At 49.0% G+C, this 23,327-nt stretch overlaps 12 protein-coding genes across 12 annotated transcripts; 7 read left to right on the top strand and 5 right to left on the bottom strand.

Annotated features, from left to right (window-relative positions):
* Nucleotides 1-463: 463 nt before the first annotated feature.
* On the top strand, nt 464-2,081 carry N7519_011717 (putative monooxygenase; the record flags this gene model as incomplete). Its single annotated transcript, XM_057298490.1, has 5 exons — nt 464-466; nt 523-669; nt 730-1,447; nt 1,613-1,803; nt 1,872-2,081. The coding sequence occupies 5 exons, from the start codon at nt 464-466 to the stop codon at nt 2,079-2,081; spliced, it is 1,269 nt and encodes a 422-aa protein (XP_057146372.1).
* Nucleotides 2,082-2,271: 190 nt separating this feature from the next.
* Nucleotides 2,272-3,357, bottom strand: N7519_011716 (uncharacterized protein; the record flags this gene model as incomplete). Its single annotated transcript, XM_057298489.1, has 3 exons — nt 2,272-2,814; nt 2,890-3,185; nt 3,252-3,357. 3 exons carry the CDS (start codon nt 3,355-3,357, stop codon nt 2,272-2,274), a joined length of 945 nt encoding a protein of 314 aa, XP_057146371.1.
* A 364-nt stretch (nt 3,358-3,721) lies between these two features.
* N7519_011715 (cupin domain-containing protein) lies at nt 3,722-4,826 on the top strand (the record flags this gene model as incomplete). Its single annotated transcript, XM_057298488.1, has 2 exons — nt 3,722-4,024; nt 4,074-4,826. 2 exons carry the CDS (start codon nt 3,722-3,724, stop codon nt 4,824-4,826), a joined length of 1,056 nt encoding a protein of 351 aa, XP_057146370.1.
* A 715-nt stretch (nt 4,827-5,541) lies between these two features.
* On the top strand, nt 5,542-6,747 carry N7519_011714 (uncharacterized protein; the record flags this gene model as incomplete). The annotated part of the gene is made up of 1 exon (XM_057298487.1): nt 5,542-6,747. The coding sequence occupies one exon, from the start codon at nt 5,542-5,544 to the stop codon at nt 6,745-6,747; it is 1,206 nt and encodes a 401-aa protein (XP_057146369.1).
* A 506-nt stretch (nt 6,748-7,253) lies between these two features.
* N7519_011713 (uncharacterized protein) lies at nt 7,254-7,448 on the top strand (the record flags this gene model as incomplete). Its single annotated transcript, XM_057298486.1, has 1 exon — nt 7,254-7,448. One exon carries the CDS (start codon nt 7,254-7,256, stop codon nt 7,446-7,448), a length of 195 nt encoding a protein of 64 aa, XP_057146368.1.
* A 361-nt stretch (nt 7,449-7,809) lies between these two features.
* Nucleotides 7,810-8,942, top strand: N7519_011712 (slipin family protein; the record flags this gene model as incomplete). Its single annotated transcript, XM_057298485.1, has 3 exons — nt 7,810-7,978; nt 8,034-8,151; nt 8,216-8,942. 3 exons carry the CDS (start codon nt 7,810-7,812, stop codon nt 8,940-8,942), a joined length of 1,014 nt encoding a protein of 337 aa, XP_057146367.1.
* A 1,190-nt stretch (nt 8,943-10,132) lies between these two features.
* On the bottom strand, nt 10,133-11,032 carry N7519_011711 (MBL fold metallo-hydrolase; the record flags this gene model as incomplete). The annotated part of the gene is made up of 1 exon (XM_057298484.1): nt 10,133-11,032. The coding sequence occupies one exon, from the start codon at nt 11,030-11,032 to the stop codon at nt 10,133-10,135; it is 900 nt and encodes a 299-aa protein (XP_057146366.1).
* Nucleotides 11,033-13,902: 2,870 nt separating this feature from the next.
* On the top strand, nt 13,903-14,961 carry N7519_011710 (uncharacterized protein; the record flags this gene model as incomplete). The annotated part of the gene is made up of 2 exons (XM_057298483.1): nt 13,903-14,237; nt 14,301-14,961. 2 exons carry the CDS (start codon nt 13,903-13,905, stop codon nt 14,959-14,961), a joined length of 996 nt encoding a protein of 331 aa, XP_057146365.1.
* Nucleotides 14,962-15,406: 445 nt separating this feature from the next.
* Nucleotides 15,407-18,022, bottom strand: N7519_011709 (alpha/beta fold hydrolase; the record flags this gene model as incomplete). The annotated part of the gene is made up of 1 exon (XM_057298482.1): nt 15,407-18,022. The coding sequence occupies one exon, from the start codon at nt 18,020-18,022 to the stop codon at nt 15,407-15,409; it is 2,616 nt and encodes an 871-aa protein (XP_057146364.1).
* Nucleotides 18,023-18,383: 361 nt separating this feature from the next.
* On the bottom strand, nt 18,384-19,602 carry N7519_011708 (putative phosphatidylserine decarboxylase; the record flags this gene model as incomplete). Its single annotated transcript, XM_057298481.1, has 4 exons — nt 18,384-18,591; nt 18,643-19,201; nt 19,255-19,483; nt 19,546-19,602. The coding sequence occupies 4 exons, from the start codon at nt 19,600-19,602 to the stop codon at nt 18,384-18,386; spliced, it is 1,053 nt and encodes a 350-aa protein (XP_057146363.1).
* Nucleotides 19,603-20,129: 527 nt separating this feature from the next.
* N7519_011707 (uncharacterized protein) lies at nt 20,130-21,689 on the bottom strand (the record flags this gene model as incomplete). Its single annotated transcript, XM_057298480.1, has 5 exons — nt 20,130-20,222; nt 20,260-20,727; nt 20,799-20,902; nt 21,062-21,425; nt 21,492-21,689. 5 exons carry the CDS (start codon nt 21,687-21,689, stop codon nt 20,130-20,132), a joined length of 1,227 nt encoding a protein of 408 aa, XP_057146362.1.
* A 234-nt stretch (nt 21,690-21,923) lies between these two features.
* Nucleotides 21,924-22,964, top strand: N7519_011706 (uncharacterized protein; the record flags this gene model as incomplete). Its single annotated transcript, XM_057298479.1, has 1 exon — nt 21,924-22,964. One exon carries the CDS (start codon nt 21,924-21,926, stop codon nt 22,962-22,964), a length of 1,041 nt encoding a protein of 346 aa, XP_057146361.1.
* Between the last annotated feature and the right edge of the window lie 363 nt (nt 22,965-23,327).

Below are 23,327 nucleotides of genomic sequence, written 5' to 3'. Positions count from 1 at the left end.
ACTGCAGCGGGCAGCTATGTAGCCTGCAGAAGAGGAAGCTTAAGAAATGCTGTATCAAAGCTGCATGGGAAATCTGGGGTTTCTCCCGGGGTACAGAGGGTGGAGTTGGTTGCAGTTTACTCAGGGATGGTCCTCAGTGCGGGGAATGGATCTGTGGCACGTGCACTAAAGGTCTACCCCTTAGTCTTTGACCTTTGTACACGCCAGTTTGAATTGCTTCAGATGGTTTAAGCTTCTATCTCCACTTAAGCTGTCCGCCAGCAAGTCCTTGATGGAAGCGCCGGAAAAGCCGGGAAATCTAGATCATGCGCCTGCATCTCGGCTTTTCCGACTGCCCTGTCCTTTGAGAAGGACATTATAGCCGCCCTTGAAATATATTTCTGTGGTAGAGGTCCAAGGCCTCACATTGGAAATCCTTCATTCTGATTCTCGATCTCTTTGTACTACGACCGCCATCCTCGCAATGGTTAGTTAACTGCTGCTTTAGTCGAGTTCCCATTCTGACTGACCTCATGTCGGTAGCCTCACTCTACAGAGTTTCGGAAGGCATCCATTCAATTAGATGTTGTGGTTGTCGGGGCAGGCCTTGCGGGTCTGGCTGCAGCGGTGTCAATCTCCCTTTCTGGTCACCGGGTGACAGTAATTGAGTCAGCCAAGGAACTCCTCGAGGTTAGCCACCCGTCCCCGCGGATTAAACTTTGATACTTACATTCACCCTTTCTTCCGAAGGTCGGCGCAGGGTTGCAAGTGACTCCCAATTGCACTCGCATCCTACAGAGGTGGGGGCTACCTGACAGACTATGGCTCAGTGCCGCCGAGCCCAGCGCTCTGATCGTGCACCGCTACTCCGGTAAGGTGCTTGCTAGAGAGGAAAGCTTTGATAAGAAGATCCGTAGCCAGTACGGTGCTCCGTTCATCGATCTACATCGCGTTGATTTGCAACTCTCGCTATATGAGAAAGCCAAAGAGCTAGGCGTTGAATTCAAGCTTGGGGAGAAGGTTGTTAGTGTTGACTTCAACTTGCCCAGTGTGACAACCGAGTCTGGATTCACAATGAGGGGAGACCTTGTAGTCGCAGCAGACGGATTATGGTCGCGGTGCCGCTCGAATCTTCTTGGAACTGACGATATGCCTCGACCGACTGGGGATCTGGCGTATCGAGTCGTGTTGGACCTGGATCAGCTTGATGACCCCGAGCTTAAGTCTTGGGTCAGCAACCCGACCGTGCACTTTTGGATCGGACCTGGGGCACATGCTGTGGGCTATTCTTTGCGCGGTGGGACGATGTATAATATCGTTTTACTTGTCCCCGATGATCTTCCCCATGGAGTCAGTCGACAGTCTGGATCTGTCGAAGAAATGCAGGCACTTTTCAAGGATTGGGACCCCATTCTTGGAAGATTCCTGAGTGTGGTCGATAAGGTTGACAAGTGGAAATTGATGCATAGTCTGTTCGCACCTTCCATCCTTGGATATCAGAAGCTAACAAGTCATGCTCGTGCCAGGGGAGGAGCTTCCTTCTTGGGTTAACGAGAAGTCAAACTTTGTTTTTGTGTAAGACCAATCTTGCCTGCTCAGCTCCTGGTGATTCAATCCTTCTAACTCATACTAGTGGAGATTCCTGTCACCCAATGCTACCGTATCTCAGCCCAGGGCGCCAACTCCGCTGTCGAGGATGGTGCTGTTTTAGGCCTGATATTGGGTCACTTGAGATCGAAAGACCAGTTACCTAAAGCCTTGAAGATGTACGAAGACTTGCGCAAGTCCCGGGGCGACGCTATCGTCAAGGAAACTTTCAAGCAGGTGATCATTAGCCACTGAGTCTTTGTCTATAACCATGGAAACACGTTTACTGACCAGCTGTATGATAGCGAGACTCCTTTCACATGGCAGATGGCCCAGACCAGGAAGCGCGAGACAAGATCTTCCTGTCGCAGCTCGGCAAATCGCAGCTTCAAGGGCCCTTCCCTAGCAAATGGACTTGTCCCCAAGTTCAACCGTGGCTTTATGGTTATGATGCTTTTGATATAGTAGAGAAAGCGGTTCTGAAGGATCCATTCATGTTGGATAGTACGCTATAGAGCTTAACACGGTATTTTGCCGCATGAAATTGGGCATGATGCTCCCAGAGAGTGGACATACTGTGTTCTGTTGCTTTTGGTCACCCAAATTCTATGTCGTAACGACGAAGAATGCACATATTCATGATAGCTGATCTTGAAACACTACTAGTTGAAATTCTCTCTGAATATGACGTGTCTTATAGTAAACTTACATCAACGGTTCTAAAAAGTCAAACCCAAGACGCTGCAGCTCCCACGTTTGAGATCCAACCTGCATCTTAGCAGCGAATGTGTGATCTTCCCCCGGAATCTCTTTCATATCACAGTGAACGCCGTGATCCTTCAATCTTCGGAACAGCTCTCTACTCAAACCAATAGGTACCTTCGAATCCTCTATTCCATGCGCAATGAAAGTTGGCGGAAAGCAGGAGCCGATATTCCGAACAGGATCGACCATATCCCAGTCCTTAGACGGGAAGATGGCATCTAAAATAGTACCATTCGCAAGTCGCGTCAAGGCATATGCTTGTCGTGGGTCATTAAAGTCGGGCGGACCAGTAGACTGGCCTTCGAGAGAGACGCCCCCAGTAATAGGAACCGGATATTCTTCAAATACTTTGTTCATAAAGGACTCTGTTAGGCCCGCAGGAACCTTGAGATGAGGTAGCTTTGTTGTCCAGAAACTGTCCGAGAAGTTGCACGGCCCGTACATGTCATATATCCCAGCTACTGGCCGAGGGACTCCGAATCCCTTCAGAAACGGATATTGTTAGTTATTGGTGACTTCCTGCGTGTGATTCATGCTCTCTCAAGTTTGGTAACTCACCAAGCAAAGGGCTAGAGTGCCGCCTGAGGAGGTACCAAAGGCAAAGACGCGATCGACGTCTGGGATGACACTTGACTGGCCAGTCTCGTTGATTTCCCTTTCCAGTCCACCATCATACACCCAAGCCAAGAGGTCACGACAGTCCTGGATAGGTCCATTTAACATATCGACCTGTGGACACAGGCGATGGTTGGGGGCTAAGACAATCCATCCTCGGCTCAGGCAATCTTGTACTTGGTCCTTATTTACCATCTTTGACGAGCCGAGCATGAACGCGCCACCATGGATATTGATCACTGGTTGATGTCAGTATGCATACCGGTCTATAACGGTCATAGATTCCGAGATGGACGCTGACGTACAAACTGGACTTTTGACATTATGCGATGAAGGCAGATAAACGTCTACATCAATCTGCTGTTCGTCTACATGCTTGTAGATGGCCTGGAAGCATGTCGGGCTGCTCATGGTGAATTCTGTCGCGAAGGACGATGAGGGCACGAGATGTTAGTTTCACCCGTCCCTGCTATTGCGTGGCCAGAAGGCTCCGGCTAAACTGCGGCTAAACCCTCGGAGATTCCGGCCCAGTGATGGCAACAATTCGGCATTTCCGACCCACTCGACGAAGCCACCTGCAACCCCGCAGAGTACCTGCCAGAACACGTGGGTAAAACATTTCCCCACACTATGGGATGAGATGGATAAAGGACAAAAACCTATCCTCCAGGTCCAGCAGGTTACTTGAGCTTTTAGCTAATCTTGACCCCTTCCCCCTTCGAGCTAAAGAAACACCCGTGGACGGTTTCTCACATCGTGAGCATCGGCCTGCAAGATGATTGTCCCTGTTGATTCCATTCCCCCAGAAGGGAGAACGAGCTACATAATTGATCAGCTGGAGGGAGAACGCATTACCATTCCTGGAAGCAAAGGCGTGTTCAGAATATTGGCATCATCCAAACAGACCAACGGCGGAATTGCCGTCTTCTCCAGCGGTGCAGTCCTATCCGATGCCCCGGGCTTCCACTGGCACGAGGAGGCCCACGATGTCTTCCTTGTGACCAAGGGGTTTGTCAAGCTATGGAATGGCGACAAATGCAGAATCATGGGCCCTGGCGACTTTGCCTACGTTCCTCCGGTGAGTGTACTCTATGAGCCAAAAGACTCAGACGGCTTACAAGTAGCAGGGGGTTATACACAATCCTGCTTTACTCGGGCCGCATACCGAGACTATGGGCTTGGTGGCACCGGGTGATTGGATCGACTTCTTTCGATACGTCGGCGAGACGTATAAGGGCATCATCGTTCCCGAAAATGATGATCGCAATCTTGGCGCCATGCTAGGAGAGAAGATGATGGTGGCCAAGGACCGCTTCGACGTTCATTTTAAGCGGGATTACCAGCCACCGGAAGTCGCAGACTGGTTGGATTCGGAGAAAGTACTGCCAGGCCCGGGAGAGCCGTACTTCCTTCGCGCAAACACAGGACCGAGGTGGCTGCTGGGCGGTGTTATGTCCCGACCCTTTATTCTTGCATCGCAGTGCAGCGGCAAGTTCTCCATCTCCAGTATTGAATCATCCAAGATGTACACGTCAACACCCCTGGCTCGGTGGTTGAGCTTTCCCACGGTGGACCACTGCTTCTGCGTTCAAGAAGGCCTTCTGCGTGTCAAACTCAAGTCAAGCGGCGATACATGGAGTGAAGTTCGGGAGGGCCAAACGCTTGTAATCACGGCTGGTGACGCGTTTGCATTAGACTTTGCTAGTCGATACGTTAGAGTTTGGTCCTTCACAAACGGTCGTGGAATTGAAGAGGTGGTGCAGAATGCTGGGACACAAATTTCTGAATATGTGTTGCCAGACAGCGCTTTATCTTGGGAGGAAGAGAAACTGTCGAATGTATGCAGAGAGTTGGGTGTGGAGACCCAACAGTTGTGTTGAGAGGTCTGTTGTTTCCTCTTTTAGTCCCAGATCTTGTAGATAGCTCCTTCTCTCATCACACAATTCCAGTGTCTTTCACAGGGGAAGGCAGTCAGCTATACCAATGCCAATTTGGATTTCGGAAGTTTCCAGATGAGTGTATATCCAAGTAGTGTACAGAGTAGTTACGATCAAATGGGGATAAGCTTGCACCACTCAGTGAAACATAGTGTCTATTTCTTAGCCGGGTTTTCCGAACATAATCAGCCTGGAACATTTGGTTCGTCAGTGTGTGAGAGAGAGGCGACGTTACCCAATTTCTGAGTGCTTTTGAGCTAGGTACCTATGCCTAAGGAGCATAATTCACGGACAATCATAGCAACAAACATACCCTGCTTCCTTGCCCACAAGGGTGGTTTGAATAACCTCTAGCAAATGTCGGATTTTCCGACTAGCTCCCTCGTGGTCGGAAATTAGTTTGGCCAATGTTCTGCAGTAGTCCTGAAGATCTGCAAGACCCCAGCGAATCATCCCTGGCGTGGCTGTTTATCGTGCATAATGCGGAGAAAGCATACGGCATATATCGAACCGAAGTGGAAGAACGCACGGCAGGAAAAGACGGCACAGATTCAAGGTCGGATATCTGCCATTTATAACAAGGACAATCTTCCCGCCTTTCTATAAAACAAGTCAGAAAAGGTTTCCGGAGCAGACTGGGTAAATCCCAACCAAGACCATGCATCTCTCATCTCCCGCCTCGATTCTCCTCCTGAGTACTGTTTTCCAAACAGCCTCCAGCACACCTACCTCCTCCCACCTCACCCCCAACAAAAGCCATGATTATATAGACTGGCGCACCTTCCACGGCCGTGGTGTCAACCTTGGCGGCTGGCTCCAACAAGAATCAACCATCGACACAACCTGGTGGAGCACCTACTCCGGCGGCGCAAGCGACGAATGGAACCTCTGCGCCCAGCTGGGCTCAAAGTGCGGTCCCGTCCTCGAACACCGCTACAAAACCTTCATCACGACACGGGACATCGACACCCTCGCCAGCTCAGGGGTAACCGTCCTTCGAATCCCCACGTCGTATGCCGCCTGGGTGCGCGTTCCCGGATCGCAACTGTACTCTGGAAAGCAAAAGGAACATATCCACCGCATTGCCACGTACGCGATTGAAAATTATGACATGCACATCATCCTCGACATCCACTCTCTACCTGGCGGTACAAACGGCCTTGATATCGGCGAGGCGGTCGGTCATTGGGGCTGGTATAACAACGACACAGCTCTGAAGTACTCGCTCGATGCTGTGGACTCCGCGCTGCACTTTATCCAGTTCTCTTCGGGTCATCCGCAGTCCTACACGCTTTCGCCCATCAACGAGCCAGTGGATAATAGGGACTTCTCGACGTTTGGAACGCCTGCGGCGCTCTCCGAGGCTGGGGCTAGTTGGGTGTTGAAGTATCTTCATGCTGTTATCGACCGGACGAAGAAGGTTAACCCTCGTATCCCTGTTATGTGCCAGGGCAGCTTTAAGCCTGAGACATACTGGAGTCCGCATTTTGATGCTGGCGCGAACATTGTGTTCGATGAACATCATTATTATTTCCAGTATGCTAACTCGACTTCGGCAAACTTACCGGAATTTCTTTGCAAGGATGCGAAGGAAAGTGCTGGCGATGGGAAGTTCCCTACCTTTGTGGGCGAATGGGCGATTGAAACCTCGGACAATGACCTTGGGTTGCGAGGACGGAATCTTCAGGCGGGGATTTCGGCATTTGGACAGTTTACCAGGGGCAGTTCGTATTGGACTGCGAAGTTTTCGAGTAACGCTACTACCAAGGGAGAGGGCGTGAAGGGAAATTATTGGAATTATCAGGAGTTTGTTAGGATGGGGTATTTGGATGGGCAGGTTGAGGTGCCGAATTATTGTCAGTAAAAGATTATGGGCGAAGCATGAATCTACATAAGACATGGCAACCATTTCTCCATCCCAATAAAGCCAAGACATAGGGAATATCAAGAGGTAGAAATAAAATCTAAAATCTTCCAAAAAAATTGACCGAACAAAAAAAGAAATAGTGCATCATCCGTGAATCGAACACGGGCCTCGTCGATGGCAACGACGAATTCTACCACTAGACCAATGATGCTGGTTAGATGTAATGTACTTGTGTATTATGCACCAAGAGATAATAATGCTAGTATTCCAGTACAAAAGGCACATAAAGTACCCACAACCCGAAACCCGAGCCTCCCAGCACTGCCCTGATTCGGAGAGAGTTTTCTAGGCACTGCCTCCAAGATCTTGGGGCCAAAAGTACATGGGGGCCATCTATTGGTTCTTTGGACATCCAATATCGGTATGTGCGTATTCGCTCTCGTTTTCAAGATCCTTCCAGGGTTCTGATAGCTCATGTGATTGCAACAAGAGCTTTCCATGGCATGGCCACTGTGGAATTTGCCTTGCGCCCTGGATATCCATCTGAAGACCCCGAACTCTCCAGCGAAAGACATGATAACGCCCAGACGCGCCCGGTCGGGATGTACAATATTCGCGATGACACAACGTTCATGGAATGGAAATGGAAGATTTACTTGACATCTACTCTGTACTCCGGACTCCAATATAACATGTGATTTCCACACACTTTCCATTATAGCCACTACCACCTTGATATCAACTATTTCGGAGAGTTACCGCAAACAGCCATGACGATCCCAGCGGCTATTCGGCCCCTCGATCTGCATAGGCCAGCGCCCGACCGGCGACTCAGCCTTGGGACGACAGGGAGGCTTAGAACCATCCAATGATATCACGCCGTGTTGACATCAAAGATGTGGTTCCACTGCGGAGAAGTGCAGCTGTTTACCTTCTGTCACATTTAAAACCAGTGACTTCCCCCCTTCTTCATCCCTTCCATATCCAAATCACCTTTGAGCATCCAAATACCATCCTTATCCAAAATACAATACTCAAAGCTACCACAATACTTCGACCATGTCTGAAAACGGCGCAAGCACCAGCAAGGCTCCCGCCACCGATCGTGCACCAGATCGCGCTTTGATCGATGTCCAGCCATTTCGTATGAGCGATCTTCAGCCCAAATATGCCCATCAAATCGACCGACCTGCGGATTCGGACGCTACCGGCTGGTATGCCAGTTTGAGTGAGTTGCGCCGATCCCTATACGAGCTGCGACTCTCATACTAACCATCATTTAGTCCACAGCCTGGGTGAATGTATCGGATTCTTTGGAGCTATCCCCTGCTGCTTCTGCTGCCCCAACCCCTTCAAGCCTGTCGACCAAGGTGAGGTCGGTTTGATCTCACGATTTGGACGGTTAGTGATCCCTCGTCGGCAATGCCATTCATCGAATATCACTCACTGACAATGTTTATTATAGCTTCGAGCGATCGGTCGATCCTGGCCTAGTCAAGATCAACCCCCTGAGCGAACACATCACCACCGTCGATGTCAAGATCCAAATCGTCGAGGTGCCACGTCAGGTCTGTATGACCAAGGACAACGTCACCCTGAACCTGACCTCCGTCATCTACTACCAAGTGGTCTCTCCACACAAGACCGCCTTCGGTATCTCGAACGTGAGACAGGCTCTGGTCGAGCGCACCCAGACAACACTACGCCACGTTATCGGTGCACGAGTGTTGCAAGACGTGATCGAGCGCCGCGAGGAGATCGCCCAGTCGACCTCGGAGATCATCGAGGAGGTAGCATCCGGGTGGGGAGTGAAGGTCGAGTCGATGCTGATTAAGGATATAATCTTCAGCAACGACCTGCAAGACTCGCTCTCGATGGCAGCGCAGTCGAAGCGTATCGGAGAAAGCAAGGTCATTGCCGCGCGCGCCGAGGTCGAGTCCGCTAAGTTGATGCGCCAGGCTGCCGATATCCTGTCGTCCGCTCCAGCTATGCAGATCCGCTACCTCGAAGCGATGCAGGCCATGGCCAAGACTGCCAATAGCAAGGTTATCTTCCTGCCTGCCCCTGGCCAGAGCGTGCAGTCGCAGCTTAATGCTGCTGACAACTTTGGCGAAGGCCCTAGCAAATACGGCGCTACGGACAACACTGGGCTCCAGCATGCCGTGAACGCCCGTGTTGTTGAAGACATCTAGATGTCTTGATGCTTTGCCTGTGTCGTCTTTTTCCCCTTACTTAATTGATCGATTTCTTGCATGAAGATATGATCCTTCCCCCTTTGTGATTTACCTTGCCCCATCCCGGGAAGGGATCGTTTGAACTTGTTCCTCAACAGCTCATTCGCCTGCGCACCCGGGATTTTGCTGTTTCTGTATGACGGTTGGACGTGATTGGATCTATGACGATACCCACCTTCGTTTGCTGCTTGCTGCTATTATCGCAACGTCTTAATGTCTCTATGACTACTCTTGTCCTACTTATTTAGTATAATGCAATACAACCCTCGCACCATGTTGCTCCTTCCTATCTGTCGTGCCTAATATACCTGGGCGTATCAGCAAAGACATCTGACGGCGGAAGCAGAGAACATTTACGCTTCAGCCACTTGAAATGACTGACAGAAGGGGTGGGCAGCACGGGCTAAAGTTTTTGAATTAAGGAAGCCCACTTCCGAAGCCTAGTATTCCCGAACTGAGGTTGTTATTCTTCTTGAAAGTATTAAAAGCTGCACATGTGCTATACGCATATGTACTCCGTACCCTAACTCCGTCTGACTTTCCTGGCGTAGCCCTAATTGGTTTTATACTAGTCTTAACTTTCGCCGAAAGCGGCAAGTGGGCTTGAAGGGCGGGCCTTTGGATTCCTAGAAGCGACCTCGCGACGAAAAACTCAATCTCTACGGAGTAGAGGATTTTAAATATGGTCATATAAATATAAAACTGAATTGGTAATTCAATATGGTCTTCGTGATGTCAGAAGTCCGAGCGGCGGAATGTGATTATGAAAGCCCGGAACGTAGTGGTGATTTTATACGCCACCGTATTGTGAAGGCCACACATATTCTAATTGCTCGTTAATATTAATTCCGCACTTCTTCATTTCTTCTTAGCTACTACGAGTATCATCCAGACAAACCCGATTACTTTTGGTCGACAACTCTTGAGCGGCCGTCAGTTTTTACCGCCGTTGATGGAGTGAAGATTTTAGGCTATTTTAGACACATAATATGATATTAGACATATATCCAAACAACTTCTGATCGTTCTGGATAACAAAAAAAAAAAAGGAGGAAAAAATCTGCGCATGTAATTTTATACAGAGACAAGTGCAATAGGCGTCAACGCAGATGACCTTAGCAGTAGCAGCACTACAGCCTGAGGATCACCTATAGGACCTTGGTAGGCTCACCGGGGGTAAGCCAGCGAACTTTATCTTTGATGCCCGCCTGTTCAAAATCACGGTGGACATTTTCCACGCTCTCAGGGAAATGAGTCCACGGTCCAAAGTGCATAGGTACCAGTACTTCAGCACCAATGTCCTTGAAGAGCTGAGCAACATCAGATCCAGTCATGGTAATCTGATCAGGGGTGGTATTGTCGATGAACGCGAACGCAGCGCCCATATTCATCACGGCAGCTTTAATATAAAACATCTCTTTCAGCCGTGCAAGCTCGGGGAGGTAGATTGTATCGCCAGAATACCAAATGGCATTAGGGAGACCGTTTGTGGTGCCAAATCCTGGGCCAACAAGTACAAATCCTGTTACTTGTCCGCCTGGAAGATGTTGGCATGGGGTTCCAGTGATATTCCAGGTTTGGCCGTTGAGATCAACAGCAAGTGTCTTCCAATTTTCCATCGCCCGCACACCCGGTCGTGGCTGGAGATTCTTCATCCCATCAGGTGTGGTCAAAACTTTACGGCCGTCAAGAAATCTAGTGCGTCCGATAGGGTCGAGGTTGTCCGGGTGATCTTCGTGACTGAGAAGAACTGCGTCGATAGGAGGAATCTGTTCCGGTTGCAAAGCTGGATCATCAAGCACAGTGATAATACTAGGGCCGATTGGATCAAATGTAGTGTTTGCGGGCGAAAAGAAAGGGTCGGTCAGGAAGTTGACACCGTTGATTGTGAACACTGCGGCCGCGGTGATGATGTGTGTGACTGTGAAGCTTAAACCTGTCGTCTGGCTTTCACCTGTGCCTTGGCCATCCGCTGCGTTGGTATCTGCAGCCGGTGCTGCATTAACCACACTGGCCCAGCAGACAAAAAGCAACGATAGGTAGTTCATTCCGACTCGGTACGTAGGACGGGCACTGTTTTGGAGAAAACTAGTCTCAAGGTAGAGAGATAAAGACAAGGAATATCATATTCTTATGGAGGGTGCGAAGTACTTCTTTATATGCCAGGTATCGGAGACTTTACCCGCAGCTTCTAGGATGTCAGAGGAACCGACTTCCGCCATTCTAGCGTTGACTATCACATCCGGTGTGCAGTTCGGCGCTCCGGATTACAACAACCTATGTCATGAGGTTCATATTGCCAGCCGTGGTATTCTGTTTTAGGAAGCAAATACCGCCGAGGAAAACTTATTCTTAGCAATGACGATTCCTCTGGATATCAAGTTATCCGCATTAGCTTTGTGGCACTGTTAAGTTCGGGAAATCTTTCATGATCATCAAAGCGCGGAACCATCCTTTAGATAGACTGGCCTGCCAATCCCATAGAATCCCGCGCTTATCGATAAGCATTTCCACAAAAGTTTAAATTATTTTAGTCGGAATCACCGGGTTCAACCGCTGATAATACCATACAAAAACATTCCAAAATCTATCTAGAAGTCATTCAGAAGATATGCTTATGCCTGGTGGGGATAGATCACAACGCCGTAACAAGATGAAAAGAGAACGTTTACTTACTAGTAAATTGGCAAACGATACTAAAACAGGCAGAGCTAAGTGAGTTTATCCGCTGCCCTACTCTATTTGCATGTAATTTAAGTTAAATTAATTTTAATTTAGTGCGCTAGGTTGGTACGAATACTAAAGAGACTGCGAGTGCGACCGAATGGACCGGTAGGACGTGTTGTATTATTGTATAAATATGACCTGTTTTTACTTCTCCATAGGTAACTGCCAAATTAAGAGCATCCAAATCTCTGATTCCGCAGTGTTCACATCTGAATAGGATTTGTTGAGAAGATTACATCGTCATTGATTTTGGAATATGGATCTAGGCCGTTAGGATGATCAGAAATGATACAAGGACTGTGTACGAGAACAATCCATAGCATATATAATATCAAAGCTATACAATATCTATAGACAGGCTAGCGTATGGTTTTCGGCGATATAGATCATTTCCTACTTAGCGTAGGTTGAGCCTAGGGTGTGTTGTGTATGCCTGGGCGCCTTAGGCATTGCCCCTCATTAGTTAGATAGTTGTTGGGAGCTTGCTTCCTTCCCTCCCAATACAACTCTCTCCTCTCTGCTTCTTTGGCCCCTACACCGTAGAGTCCAACAATAACAGATAGTGCCGAATAGCTTCAGCACCATACCGACCGCGCCGGTGATCTGATAATCATAGAAGTCGCACGTCGTGAATCGTTCCACTAATACCGAGTGGGACCGGTCGCCGCGCTTTTCGCAGAGAAGAAGGTCCAGGTAAGTGAGAGAAGTGAGAGAAGTGAGGGAAGTGAGAGAAGTGAGAGAAGTGAGGGAAGTGAGGGAAGTGAGAGAAGTGAGAGAAGTGAGAGAAGTGAAAGTGAAGTGAGAGTGAAGAGAGTGAAGAGAGTGAAGTGAGAGAAGTGAAAGTGAAGTGAGAGTGCATCTGCAATCGGATGCCGAGAATGCACTCTGCAACGTATAGTAGTCATCGTCGGCCTATACGTAGTTCTCATAGTTAGAGAAATATTAGATGAGATAGGAGGGGTACATGACTTACCTTTAGCTGGATTTCAGCTTCGGCTGCATGATGCGCCTCTTGTTCGGCTTGTTGGAGTCATATCCTGGGTCGCTGAACTGTGTCGTGGATGCTCGTCTTGCCATCACGCTCGAGTGAGGCAGGAAACATGGCCTTAGGACCTGCCGGGGTTGTGGGGGTTGTGGGCCTAGACATACTTGCAAACCGCGTGTTGTCGAATGCTTCGTCGTGTATGATCTGGGTGTCATCAACCCATTGTTGTAAAACAGAGTCAGTTTATGGGGGTGTAGGCCATTTTGGTAGGGAAGGCGCCCTCGTCGAGATAGCTGTATCGGAAGGTGCTGCAGCGGTGGTGAGAAACCCCGATGGCGTTCGTCATGACGACTCTAGGTAATAACGACCAGCCTGGTCATCAGGCTTGAGCCCTCTTAGGTAGGTAGAACTCCTCCATCGTATGGTATACGCGAAACTTTACTCTCACTTCAGTTTATGAAGCCTTGACAGCTATTCGCTGAACCCGCTCTGCTGTATAACTAGTAGTGGGACAACGACAATTTACGAACATACTGCCACAAGAATATGTGGCCACTTATCCGGCCGTAGTCTTCTTAATGGTTTCTCAGGTAGTCTTCCCCGGTAGTCTTTTTAAATGTCTTTTTAGTGATCTTTTTTAGTAGTCCACTTAGGTACCTACCTAGGTACCTAGTCTTAGACTGGCAGAACCGGCAGAATTTGGAGGTAAAGCTGGGTACAAAAGTTTAGCCCAATATTTCGGAGCACCGTAACCCTAATTTGCGATGGCGTTCTGATCAGTCTCAGCTGCAGCCAAGACATGGCATCTTCGTAGAAAACGTGCTGTGAATACGCTAGTCTGTTATTGGATACTGTGATGCTGATCTTTGGTATTTTCCTTTGGGTACTTTCCATTATTTTGACTGGTACGGAGTAGGTTATTGAGAATTGTGATTATTTTACATTCAGATTCAGAGATCCACCAAAATAGTGAATAGATACAAATTTTTACCAGGTTTGGGGCAGTGCGAGAGGTCTGAATGGAAAGAGCTATAGAATCAGCACTAGCGGGGAGCTAAGGTCAATTCGGAGATTACACTACAGACACATACACAACGGTCAAGCCCCTATTGATTTGGGGGCCAAAATGTTGATTTTCACCTTTCTGACCGCAACAAAACTCTTCTGCAACCCCCTGTAGAGCTACCTAGCATATACAGCTTCAAGATGACGTCCACTATACCGACATTGGTCGCAAGGGCGACCGAATCAACAGACACGATCACGACGATGCCCATGTCAACTATCTTCACTACCCCCGCCTCATGCTCGAACTCGTGGACATTCGAACCAGAGGGTGCAAACGATGTCCCAAATGGTATCCTAATTCAAAATGCCGTCGCGAGCGACAATGCCGATCCTGCATGTTTCCCCTCCGGATTCAGTCAGTATGAAAGAATCAAACCAACTCTCGCGTATAGCCCAGGCTATTGTCCAGGCGGATACACCTCGGCCGATTTAGTGATTCATAATCCGGTGACCACCGCCATGTGCTGTCCCTCGTAAGTGCGCAAACGAAAAGTCCATTCTGGTTTGCGGCTCGGATACTGACTTTGAGGCTCTAGCGACTTCTCCTACCACGAAGAAGATAGGGGCCGCTCGACATTCGCCGGATGTATAAGCAGTCTGCCTAGTTCATCATCGACCATTGTCACCGTCCGCCAGGTCGAATCCGAGAGCACACAGGTCATCGGCCCCATCACGATGTGGGCACAACCCATCCAAATCCAGCTACAAGCTTCTGACGAAAGCCTTTTTGTCTCTGCCACTACGACCACATCGTCCGAAACCTCACCAGGGAGCAGCGCAACACCAACACAAACGGGTCCAGCAGACCCAACTACCTCAGACACAGACACGGGGACAGAGTCAAGCGGCCTGTCTACAGGAGCAAGCATCGGCATTGGCGTCGGTGTCGGCGTAGCAGGACTCATTGTAATCGCCGCGCTGGCATTTTGGCTATTCCGTCGACGACAGAACAAAGCAAAGAAGAGCTTACCGGACACATTGTCATCCGGAGGGAGCCGCCCTGAAGCCAGCGAGCTCGGGGGGAGCACTCAATTCAGTCCCAACCCGTCATACCAACGCCCAGAACATGCGACACCAAGCGAGCTTGGGGGCTCACAGGAGGGGACTTCTAGCAACGCGGCCAACACGCAGACGACTGATCCTTCTGAACTTGAGGGAAATCCCGGTCACAGGCCCGTACATGAACTTGGTGCTTAACGTTTTCTTTTGTTGCCTTTTTCCCTTTGTTTTCTTGTGTTGCAAACCAGAATTATACCCCTTCTGTTAGCCTAATACCTGGCTGACATGAGTCTATGCAACTGAGGCTCGAATGCTTTGTGTAAATAGACGCATGATATACCCATTGGAGGACTTGAAATCGATGAGCGGCGATATGAAGACTCGGCTTGGGCTTGTCGAGTCTTATACCAGTATATATGGTCTCTCCTGTATGGCGAGATTTGTTTGACAAGTGGCGTCCGTCGGATGTAAATATAGCTCAGCTCCAGAGATGATACATTATAATCACTTTTTCCGGCTCTCATCCTTGCGCCAATACAGCTATACGGCTTTCTCTGGCATGAAGATCGCATCAATAATGTGCAATGAAGACCTTATCACCAACTAACTGCTAGGAGTAACCAAATAGCCATTTGCTTTTCGACTAAGGCGTATAATATACACCGTAGCGATGACTATTCTCCATGTAATGCTCAAAGTCACCAAGCGTTAAACTGGGCGGCATCACATATTGTCCTTCTTCGCCAACCGCCCTTGCCAATTCCACTTGGTACCGCGCAGGAAAGCCAAAGTCTTTCGGAAAGGCATTCTCGTCTGTCCCCAACAAAAGTTTCTTATCCCTCGCCTTGTCCATATCCTGTGATGCAAAATGGCTCTCTAACAGCCCCTTCCATTCATCCAGTTTCGCGAGTCCGATAGAATAAGCCCCAGAGCAAAACAAAAACGAGAAACCGTTTTTGAACCCCTTCCCCTGACGCATTTTCAGATACTCTTGAAGCCGCTCGAATGACTGTTTAACAGGGAACATCGTCCAAAACGGCGTCAGATTGTACCTAATAGCCAACCACGGCTCCATTAGAATGAAACTCTCAACGAGAATTGAATCAATTGGGCGGCGGAGTTGCTCCTTCCATTGGCGATCCATATCAGCAACGAGGGGACCGGCATCCTCAGGATGATCAAAGTCCAGATACTTGATCTTGAAGCCATGCTCCTTTGCGAACTCGACGATATCATCGGTTAAGCCCTCTGTATAGCCCCATTCTGCTTCGGGGGCTTCGTAGTTAGATGCTGGGGCGTTCCAGTCCGTCTTATGTTCCTTCCCCATTACTGTGCCAGCCATTTTCGTCAATGGGGGCTTTTCTGATTCCACAAATTCCTTCACATCAGTCGACCCTTCGAGGAATTCCTCTGAAGTTATACCTCCAACCGCTCCGCTCTGGAAGTAATGGCGATCAGCGACCTTTGTGGACGGCCATTTCGATCCGCACCGAACGAGTATGATCGTCCCGTTCGCTTCCAATGCGTCCAAAAGGAAATTCTTGTACGCTTCAGTCATTTTAATAAATTTCAACCTGAAGTACGCCATATGGCGAATCATCAACTGGTCCTGGTTCGGATCCGCCATGTGGTATAGTTCAATTCCTGGATTCCTCTGCAACAGTTCTCGCCCTGCACTCCTTCCCCATTCCATTTCCGCCGTCATATCGAGCTGACCCTGTCTAAATGCCGCGCTCTTTGGTCGCTTAACAGGCATGAGAAGTGTTTGAGGCAGCCACGGAATGCCCATCATTGCGTAGAAATGCGTCAATGCACCGTTAGTGCTTCCAATGGCCACGGCGGTATATTTCCGATGCGCTGGAAAGTGTGCAGCAACTGATTCAGTGATGCTTTCTGCCTCAAATGTCGAGGCAATATCATCTGCCGCTTCGTTGGCGCCGAGCTCAGAGAATATCGTGTCACGGAGGTATGGCGGTAGCCAGTTGGTGAGCGGCATGACTGGAGCCAAAGATGTCGGGACACCAAGTTGGGGGAAGTCTCGGAAATGTAAGTGACGCCCAATTGCGCGAAGCATAGAAGATGCCGAGTCAAAGTCAGCGATCCCCTGCAGCTTGACATATACACGGTCCAAATCCCCTGAGCGATCCGCGGATAGTAACGGAGCTATCTTTGAGTATTGATAGAGGATCATTGTCTCCATCGGCAGGAACCACGAGATGAACTTCCATCTGCTGACAGAGCACTTCCATGTAACCAAGACAGCAAGGAATCCGAGCGCTAATTGCCATCCGACTAAATGACTTCTCTGCTTCGCCGCTGCTTCCCTTGTCTCGTTTATTCTCGTCACTCGCTCGAATATCTCTCTTCCCGCCCGCCTCATCCCATCATCATCCTGAACCAGCAGGTAGCGCAAGATGCTTCGAGACATTATTTCCGTCGCCGAGTAATTCGCCGTGTGGGCAGCCTTTTTAAGGACATAATGCACCGCATTGGGCGTTTTTTCCGACAATTCCTCAACCCATCCGCAAGGGGTGATAGGATCCAATTCACAACTCAACAGTAACGTCGGATTATGTACTTCCTGCAGTACATCCAAGATGCGGTATTCCGCTGTCGCACGGAATAAATCGAAAGCCCTCCGCAATCCAGCGCGCCAATAATCCTGCAATGAGATGAGGCTCATTGTAAACGGTTCATTGCTATTGTTCGCAGCGGACGCAAGTACAGTTTTGAGTATGGATTGCTGGCTTTTATCCGCCGTGGGACCCTGCAGAACAAGTCGATCAACCCTATCTGGCCAGCGACGAGTGAACTCTGCAAGAATCTGGCAGCCCAAGGAATTGGAGACAAGATGCGCCTTTTTTATTCCTGCTGTATCCATCCAATCATGCAGTCCCTGCACTAGTTGGCTTATAGAGACTGTATCGCACTTCCGTATTGCTTTGGAGGAACGCCCGAACCCGGGTAAGTCGGGGATGAAAACGCGAAACCATGGCGCAAGATGTCTCCCGAGATTATGCAGGTAGCTACTAGCAACTACCATACCATGAACGAGAACCACAGGGGGTCGATCGTAGTACGCTTCCGATTGGAGTAGCTGTTCCCGTTCGAAGGCGTCGCATGTTGTGGATAAGGCATCGGATCGAGGGAAGGGCGGAATGGGAGACGTTAGAGCATGAATATCAGACTCATAGCCCGGAACATTGTAAAAGATTGATTCTAGGCGAACATTCGGATCGAAATCAATTTCCATCGACATGGCCGGAGAAGGTAATGAGCAACTGCTAGGTGATTAGGTCGGAGCTATCAAAATTTTAGGATAGTAGGCGGCAGGCATTGTCAATTGCCACACTTTATAGGTGTGTATAGGTGTCATCTGAGTGTCCACAAAACAGGTTGAAGCTGTGGTCTGTCCATTTTACCTGTGGACCGGTTTCTTGCTTAGGGTGTCCACGGGTCGAGTGCTGGGTAGTTGTTCTCATCATGACGTTGCCGAGGCGTTGTTAACCTTTTGAAATTATGCCATATTACCAGCCATAATAAAAACATAAAATCTAAGTATCATGTTAGGGCCTAGAGGGTATTATATTCTGACATAGCTCATGGACAGTCTTGGGTATTCAGTGTACAGGTAGAGCACGTCCAAGGCTCATGCCAACCTCAACATCAACAGCAATGGCCTCCTTGCTAAGGCTCAACAGGTCTTCGTCAAACGATATACGACCACTTTGAAAGGCTACAATAATGGATGAACCACCGAATTGGAAAATGCCTAATTCTTCGCCTTTTTGGATCTCGTTTCCAGCAGTCTGCCATCGGTCATGGATCCTAGACGCACATTAGTGAGGTTTAGGGAGCCGGCAATACTGTGTCTCATACCTTACAGATCCCACATCTGTCGCACCAATGGCTACAAAAAGAACATCCCCCAGATGTTCAGTCTCGATGAGGACGTAATCGCGAGCGTTCCGACCAAGGATATCAATATCACTCCGGATCGCCAGGGGATCAACTTGATAATAGTCCCCAGGCATACTTCTAAACAGTTTGATTTTCCCGGTAACCGGACTGTGATATCGGTGGTAATCTTGCGGCGACAATCGAAAACTGGCAACTGCTCCATTCTCAAATTGCGCGCCGAGACGAGTATCCATTACCAGGTTAGTAATGGAAAAGTCCAAGCCTTTGATCCAAAGCTTCTTGCTTTGCTCCACCGTTTCGTAAACCACAACCCGCGAATCAGCCACGACAACTGCGCGGGAGGGGTCGTCTTCGGCGAATATAGGCCTCGATCCGGACTTGTGAGCCCGGACGAAGAAGTCTCCGAAGGTCGCATATGCACTGGTATCTGATGGTTCAAAATCATCCATTTTGATCTTGTAGAAGTCGACAAAAGAGTTGATCTGCTGCTTTGAAGCCGGCGTGCCCTCGTCTCTGCCTTTTTGGAAGTGTCAGCGTTTTTCTTTCGTTGTAGTATTCGCACATTCTCACCTGCTTTTACGTTTTTCCTGTGCATATAGAGACGCATTGCATGAGTGGTGTCCAGCCATTCGGTCAGAGGGTTGAATAGCAACAGGAGTTTGAGCTTTTTCAAAAGCGGTTGTTGCTCGCGAATATGTCGACCTGTCTGCGTGAAACTGTTAGCTAGCTCTTTACTCGTTGAGGTTGTGGTCAATACTTTGCGATCAACTGTCATCCAGCCGACCTCCCGATTCTGAACCTGTTCACCTTATCAGCCGGTGATCGTGACTTTCCAAAATGGCGGCGAGGGTCCTAGCATACCAATTTGAGACAGGACAACACGTAGTCCACGGCGCGATGGAGAAGACTGAGGATCATTTTGTTGGCTTAACTGTATCTGTGCCGATGAAATTGTGACTGTCTCCGTATCCAGTTTGATCGATTGACCGTATTGCGCTCAGGGGATAAATGTTGGCTTGGGTTGTTTGATGATTGTCTATATTACACGAGATAATCATCGATGAGGTCACGCATGTTTCAGCCAATCCTAGCACAGAGTTCTGTTTGCCACGTTCGTATTCATATTCAAGTATTTATATAGAGCGACCTTCCTTAAGAGAATGACGTCAGCGTGCTTCCTCACCTGGGCAACATCTTCGTAGTCTTTTACAATCGTGGGGTTTGACAATGCATGTCATAGCCGATGGATTACGAATGCGATAAGAAATTGCTTGATATGAGCTCGATTATGTCCTAATAAGGGAAGCTCCTAATTCTTCTGTAGCCTTCAGAGGCAAAAGGATTTTGACACTGTTTTTGGCCGTATTATACGGATAATATGGATAATGACAAAGCTTTGAAGGACTTATTGCACAGAGAACAAAAACTTGAACTCATTCAAATCCTCATGTTCTCGACTCTTTAAATTCAACCTCGAGTTCATCTCCAGTGTGTTGAAGAGCAACTTTCCTCCAAATCTGGAAGACTTCCTCATCCGGCTGATACATGGATGCGTTTAGAGCTTACTAACCTTACCGAAGCGTCGCTCTCAAGTGGGTAGGTCAGGTAGCGTATGCCTTCATTGCTCCAGCTGAGCTTCGCACTTCCCGCTCGCACTTTATACTCGAATGTGCACCTTGGCCTAGGAGGCATCGTCTGAAGCATCATATGTCTCAACTTGGGCATTCGGAGGGCCGCCCGACCAGCCGAAAGGCAAAATTTATCGACATAACCCGCAGTGTTCGTTGTTTGGAAATATCGCCTCTTGCTATCCTCGACAAAAATCCTCAGGTGTTCGGGATAGTCATCCTCATCATCTTCGGAAGACTGGTAAGCATCGTCCGTGTCGTCATCCTCAACCTCGTCAGGCTCCCAGTTAAAGATCCACTCTCCAGACGGTGTTACTGCCGTATACTCCACGGAAACATCAATCAGATTTGGCCAGAATGGCAGTTTGATACCGTCATATTGCGGACCAAACGGCGAAAACAATTCTGGTCCAATCTAGATTTTGGTTGGTATCGAGACTGCGAAAAATTCCGTAAGTGCGAGCTTAGAAGGTCTGTTCCATTCACCGTCACATCAGGAGGGTAGTCCTGATCACCAGGAGGCAAATTGTGGAATTCTAGATCTAGGTTTCGTACACTGGCAGGAAACAAGTGAAGGTTACGGGCAAAGTCTAAGAAAGAGGTTAGTGAGACCATAGTATATAGCATCTTGATGAGATATACCTTACCATTACGAAGACGCTGTCTCAGCTGTTCGTCTCGCTTGCACTCATCCTTCATACACAACCCCACGCTTTTCAATCATGGCAGCTTTGATGCAATAAACACACTCGACGCCGGCTCAATCAGCCGCTGCTTTCCGACCCCGGGAATTGAAAGATATGTGATCGCAGGAACAGGCGGGCACTCAGAATCAGATGTTGTTCTGGAGAATTCAAGGTAAGATCTCTCATACCTCTGACTGAGCAGATCGTTCACCCGTGGTTTGCCCGGTCGTTTTCCTCGCTTCGTCAATGCCTTGCTCTTGAGAGCGAGATAGTCGCTAGGGGACATTGCTTCGATGTGAAGAGAGATACCAGCGTCGTCTGGCCAGCCCGATATGCTCCTGAAAAGAGTGCTGATAGTCGTGGTGAAGATTGTGTTGTTTCGTTGGCGTTCCTCGTCTGTCTCGAATGGGGCGCGCGCTTTCTTATCCTACGCCTCTAGCTCCACGCTCAACGAGATTGTTCGGACAAAAGCTCTTCTGTATGTGGTAGATACTATCCGTTGAAACTCTTCCAATCGCTTAGCGTTGTTGATATCGATATACGAAAACTTGCGTCTTTCAATAATGGCCTGCCAGCGACGGTCAACAGTAGCATATGGGGCCAGGGAAACAGGAGCATCGTCTTTTCGCAGGATAATCTGAGCAATGTGTTCCACCACTCGGGATATCAATTCTGGTGGCAGTGACTCCATTTCGTATGTGTAGTCGATGTGGAAAGAACCAATGAGCTCTTTTGTTTACAGGGAGATCGTGGATCAAAAGCGGCAAGGAGACTTGCCTAAAGCAGTATGGCACTATACCTAATAAGGGAAATAAAAGGCGGTGGGGCGTGGAGATATCGATCCTCCCCGCGGAGGCCAGCTCTCTTCAAGTGTGAATTGACATTGAGACAATTGCCAAAGCTCCTCAATCAGAGCTTTACAGAAATGGCACAAACATATAGCTCGTCAACTCGAGCTGGCGTCAAACCGTCAAACCCCGCTGCAACCCCTAACTTTGCCGATCCGAACTTCGACCCAGCCGACTTCCTCAATGACTCTCTATCACCGCTGACTGTGGCATCATCACAACCTAATGCATCTCGGTCGCCCGGCTCTGTGCCCCTGACAGATCTTTCTGCGCAGGTCCAATCCCTCCTCTCCCAAATTAGCGCCCAAAACATCCGTCTCTCAAGCACATTATCCCAACTCACCGACGAAATCCTCCGAAGCGGTGGACGACTAGCCTACGAAGTCGAAGTCCTACGAGGCGAGACAATCGGGCTATCCGAAACTCTAACGGAAGTCCTACGCGACGACATAGCAAAGTTCGTCCCGGAGCCCTCACCAGAAGATGGGCGCAAGACCGAACAAGCAGGAGAGGATGCGCCGACGAACGAAGACGAGTCGGCATCAAGCCCAGACAACAAGAACACACCTGCCGTCCCAACAGACCCAGAATACATAACGAATCTCCGCACATTGAACCAAGTGCGGTCGCGCCTAGAAGACGTTGTGCAGACATTCGGCGACGCAATGAGCTGGCCGCTACCCCCATCCGAGCTCACATTCTCATCATCATTCATCTCGGTCTCAGGACCAGACCTCGGACCCGAAGGCCAAGACCGCGAAGAAAAGGGCCAAGAAATGATGAAAAAGCTACGCACAGAAGTGACCGAGCTACTCGACAGCGAGGGCGGAGGATATGCCGGACTAGATGCTGCCAACCGCCGCGTTGAAGCTCTGCGGACGCTAGCGACCGTGTGGAATGGATCGGCTGAGGAAAAAGCCCGTAATCGGTTCGTGGATAGCCTGGCGGATATCGTGGAGGATCGACGGCGCACCTTGGACCAACAGCAGGCGGATCAGAACCAGCGAGGACAGTCCAAGTCCAGGTCTGAGGCTCGGCGAGATAGTGACAGTGGGGCACCGGCTGGTGGGCTGTTCCGGAATTTACAGCGTTTGAGGGAGGAAATCTACTTGGAGTGAGACAATGGGATGTACATGGGTCTGGGATGTTGAGCTGGCTCTCTACATGGAGACTTGGACCTGCCCAGGTGGCTGTATAGTATTGCATAATTTACAATCTCGCATCTGACTAGTAATCTACGTAGCCCCCTACATTGGGCCATGGAGGATTTGGGCTGTTTGCACTGTCTTGTAGTCTGCCTACGTAGTTGTGATGTCTTGTATAGCTGTGGGAATTAAGCACTATGAGGAAATAAGATACGACTTTTTAAGGAATCTCCCTTAGCAATATCGATACATAAGGTGTAAGAGATATATTTGATATATTTCTCACTCATCGAACATTATTTAATAAGGGGAGTGTATTCCGATATAATGATATAG

This window comes from Penicillium mononematosum, assembly GCF_028829835.1.
Source record: "Penicillium mononematosum strain IBT 11891 chromosome Unknown utg000005l:1.0-9366267.0:1.0-9372171.0, whole genome shotgun sequence".
Lineage (NCBI taxonomy): Eukaryota > Fungi > Ascomycota > Eurotiomycetes > Eurotiales > Aspergillaceae > Penicillium > Penicillium mononematosum.
This window is presented reverse-complemented; position numbering and strand designations above follow the sequence as displayed.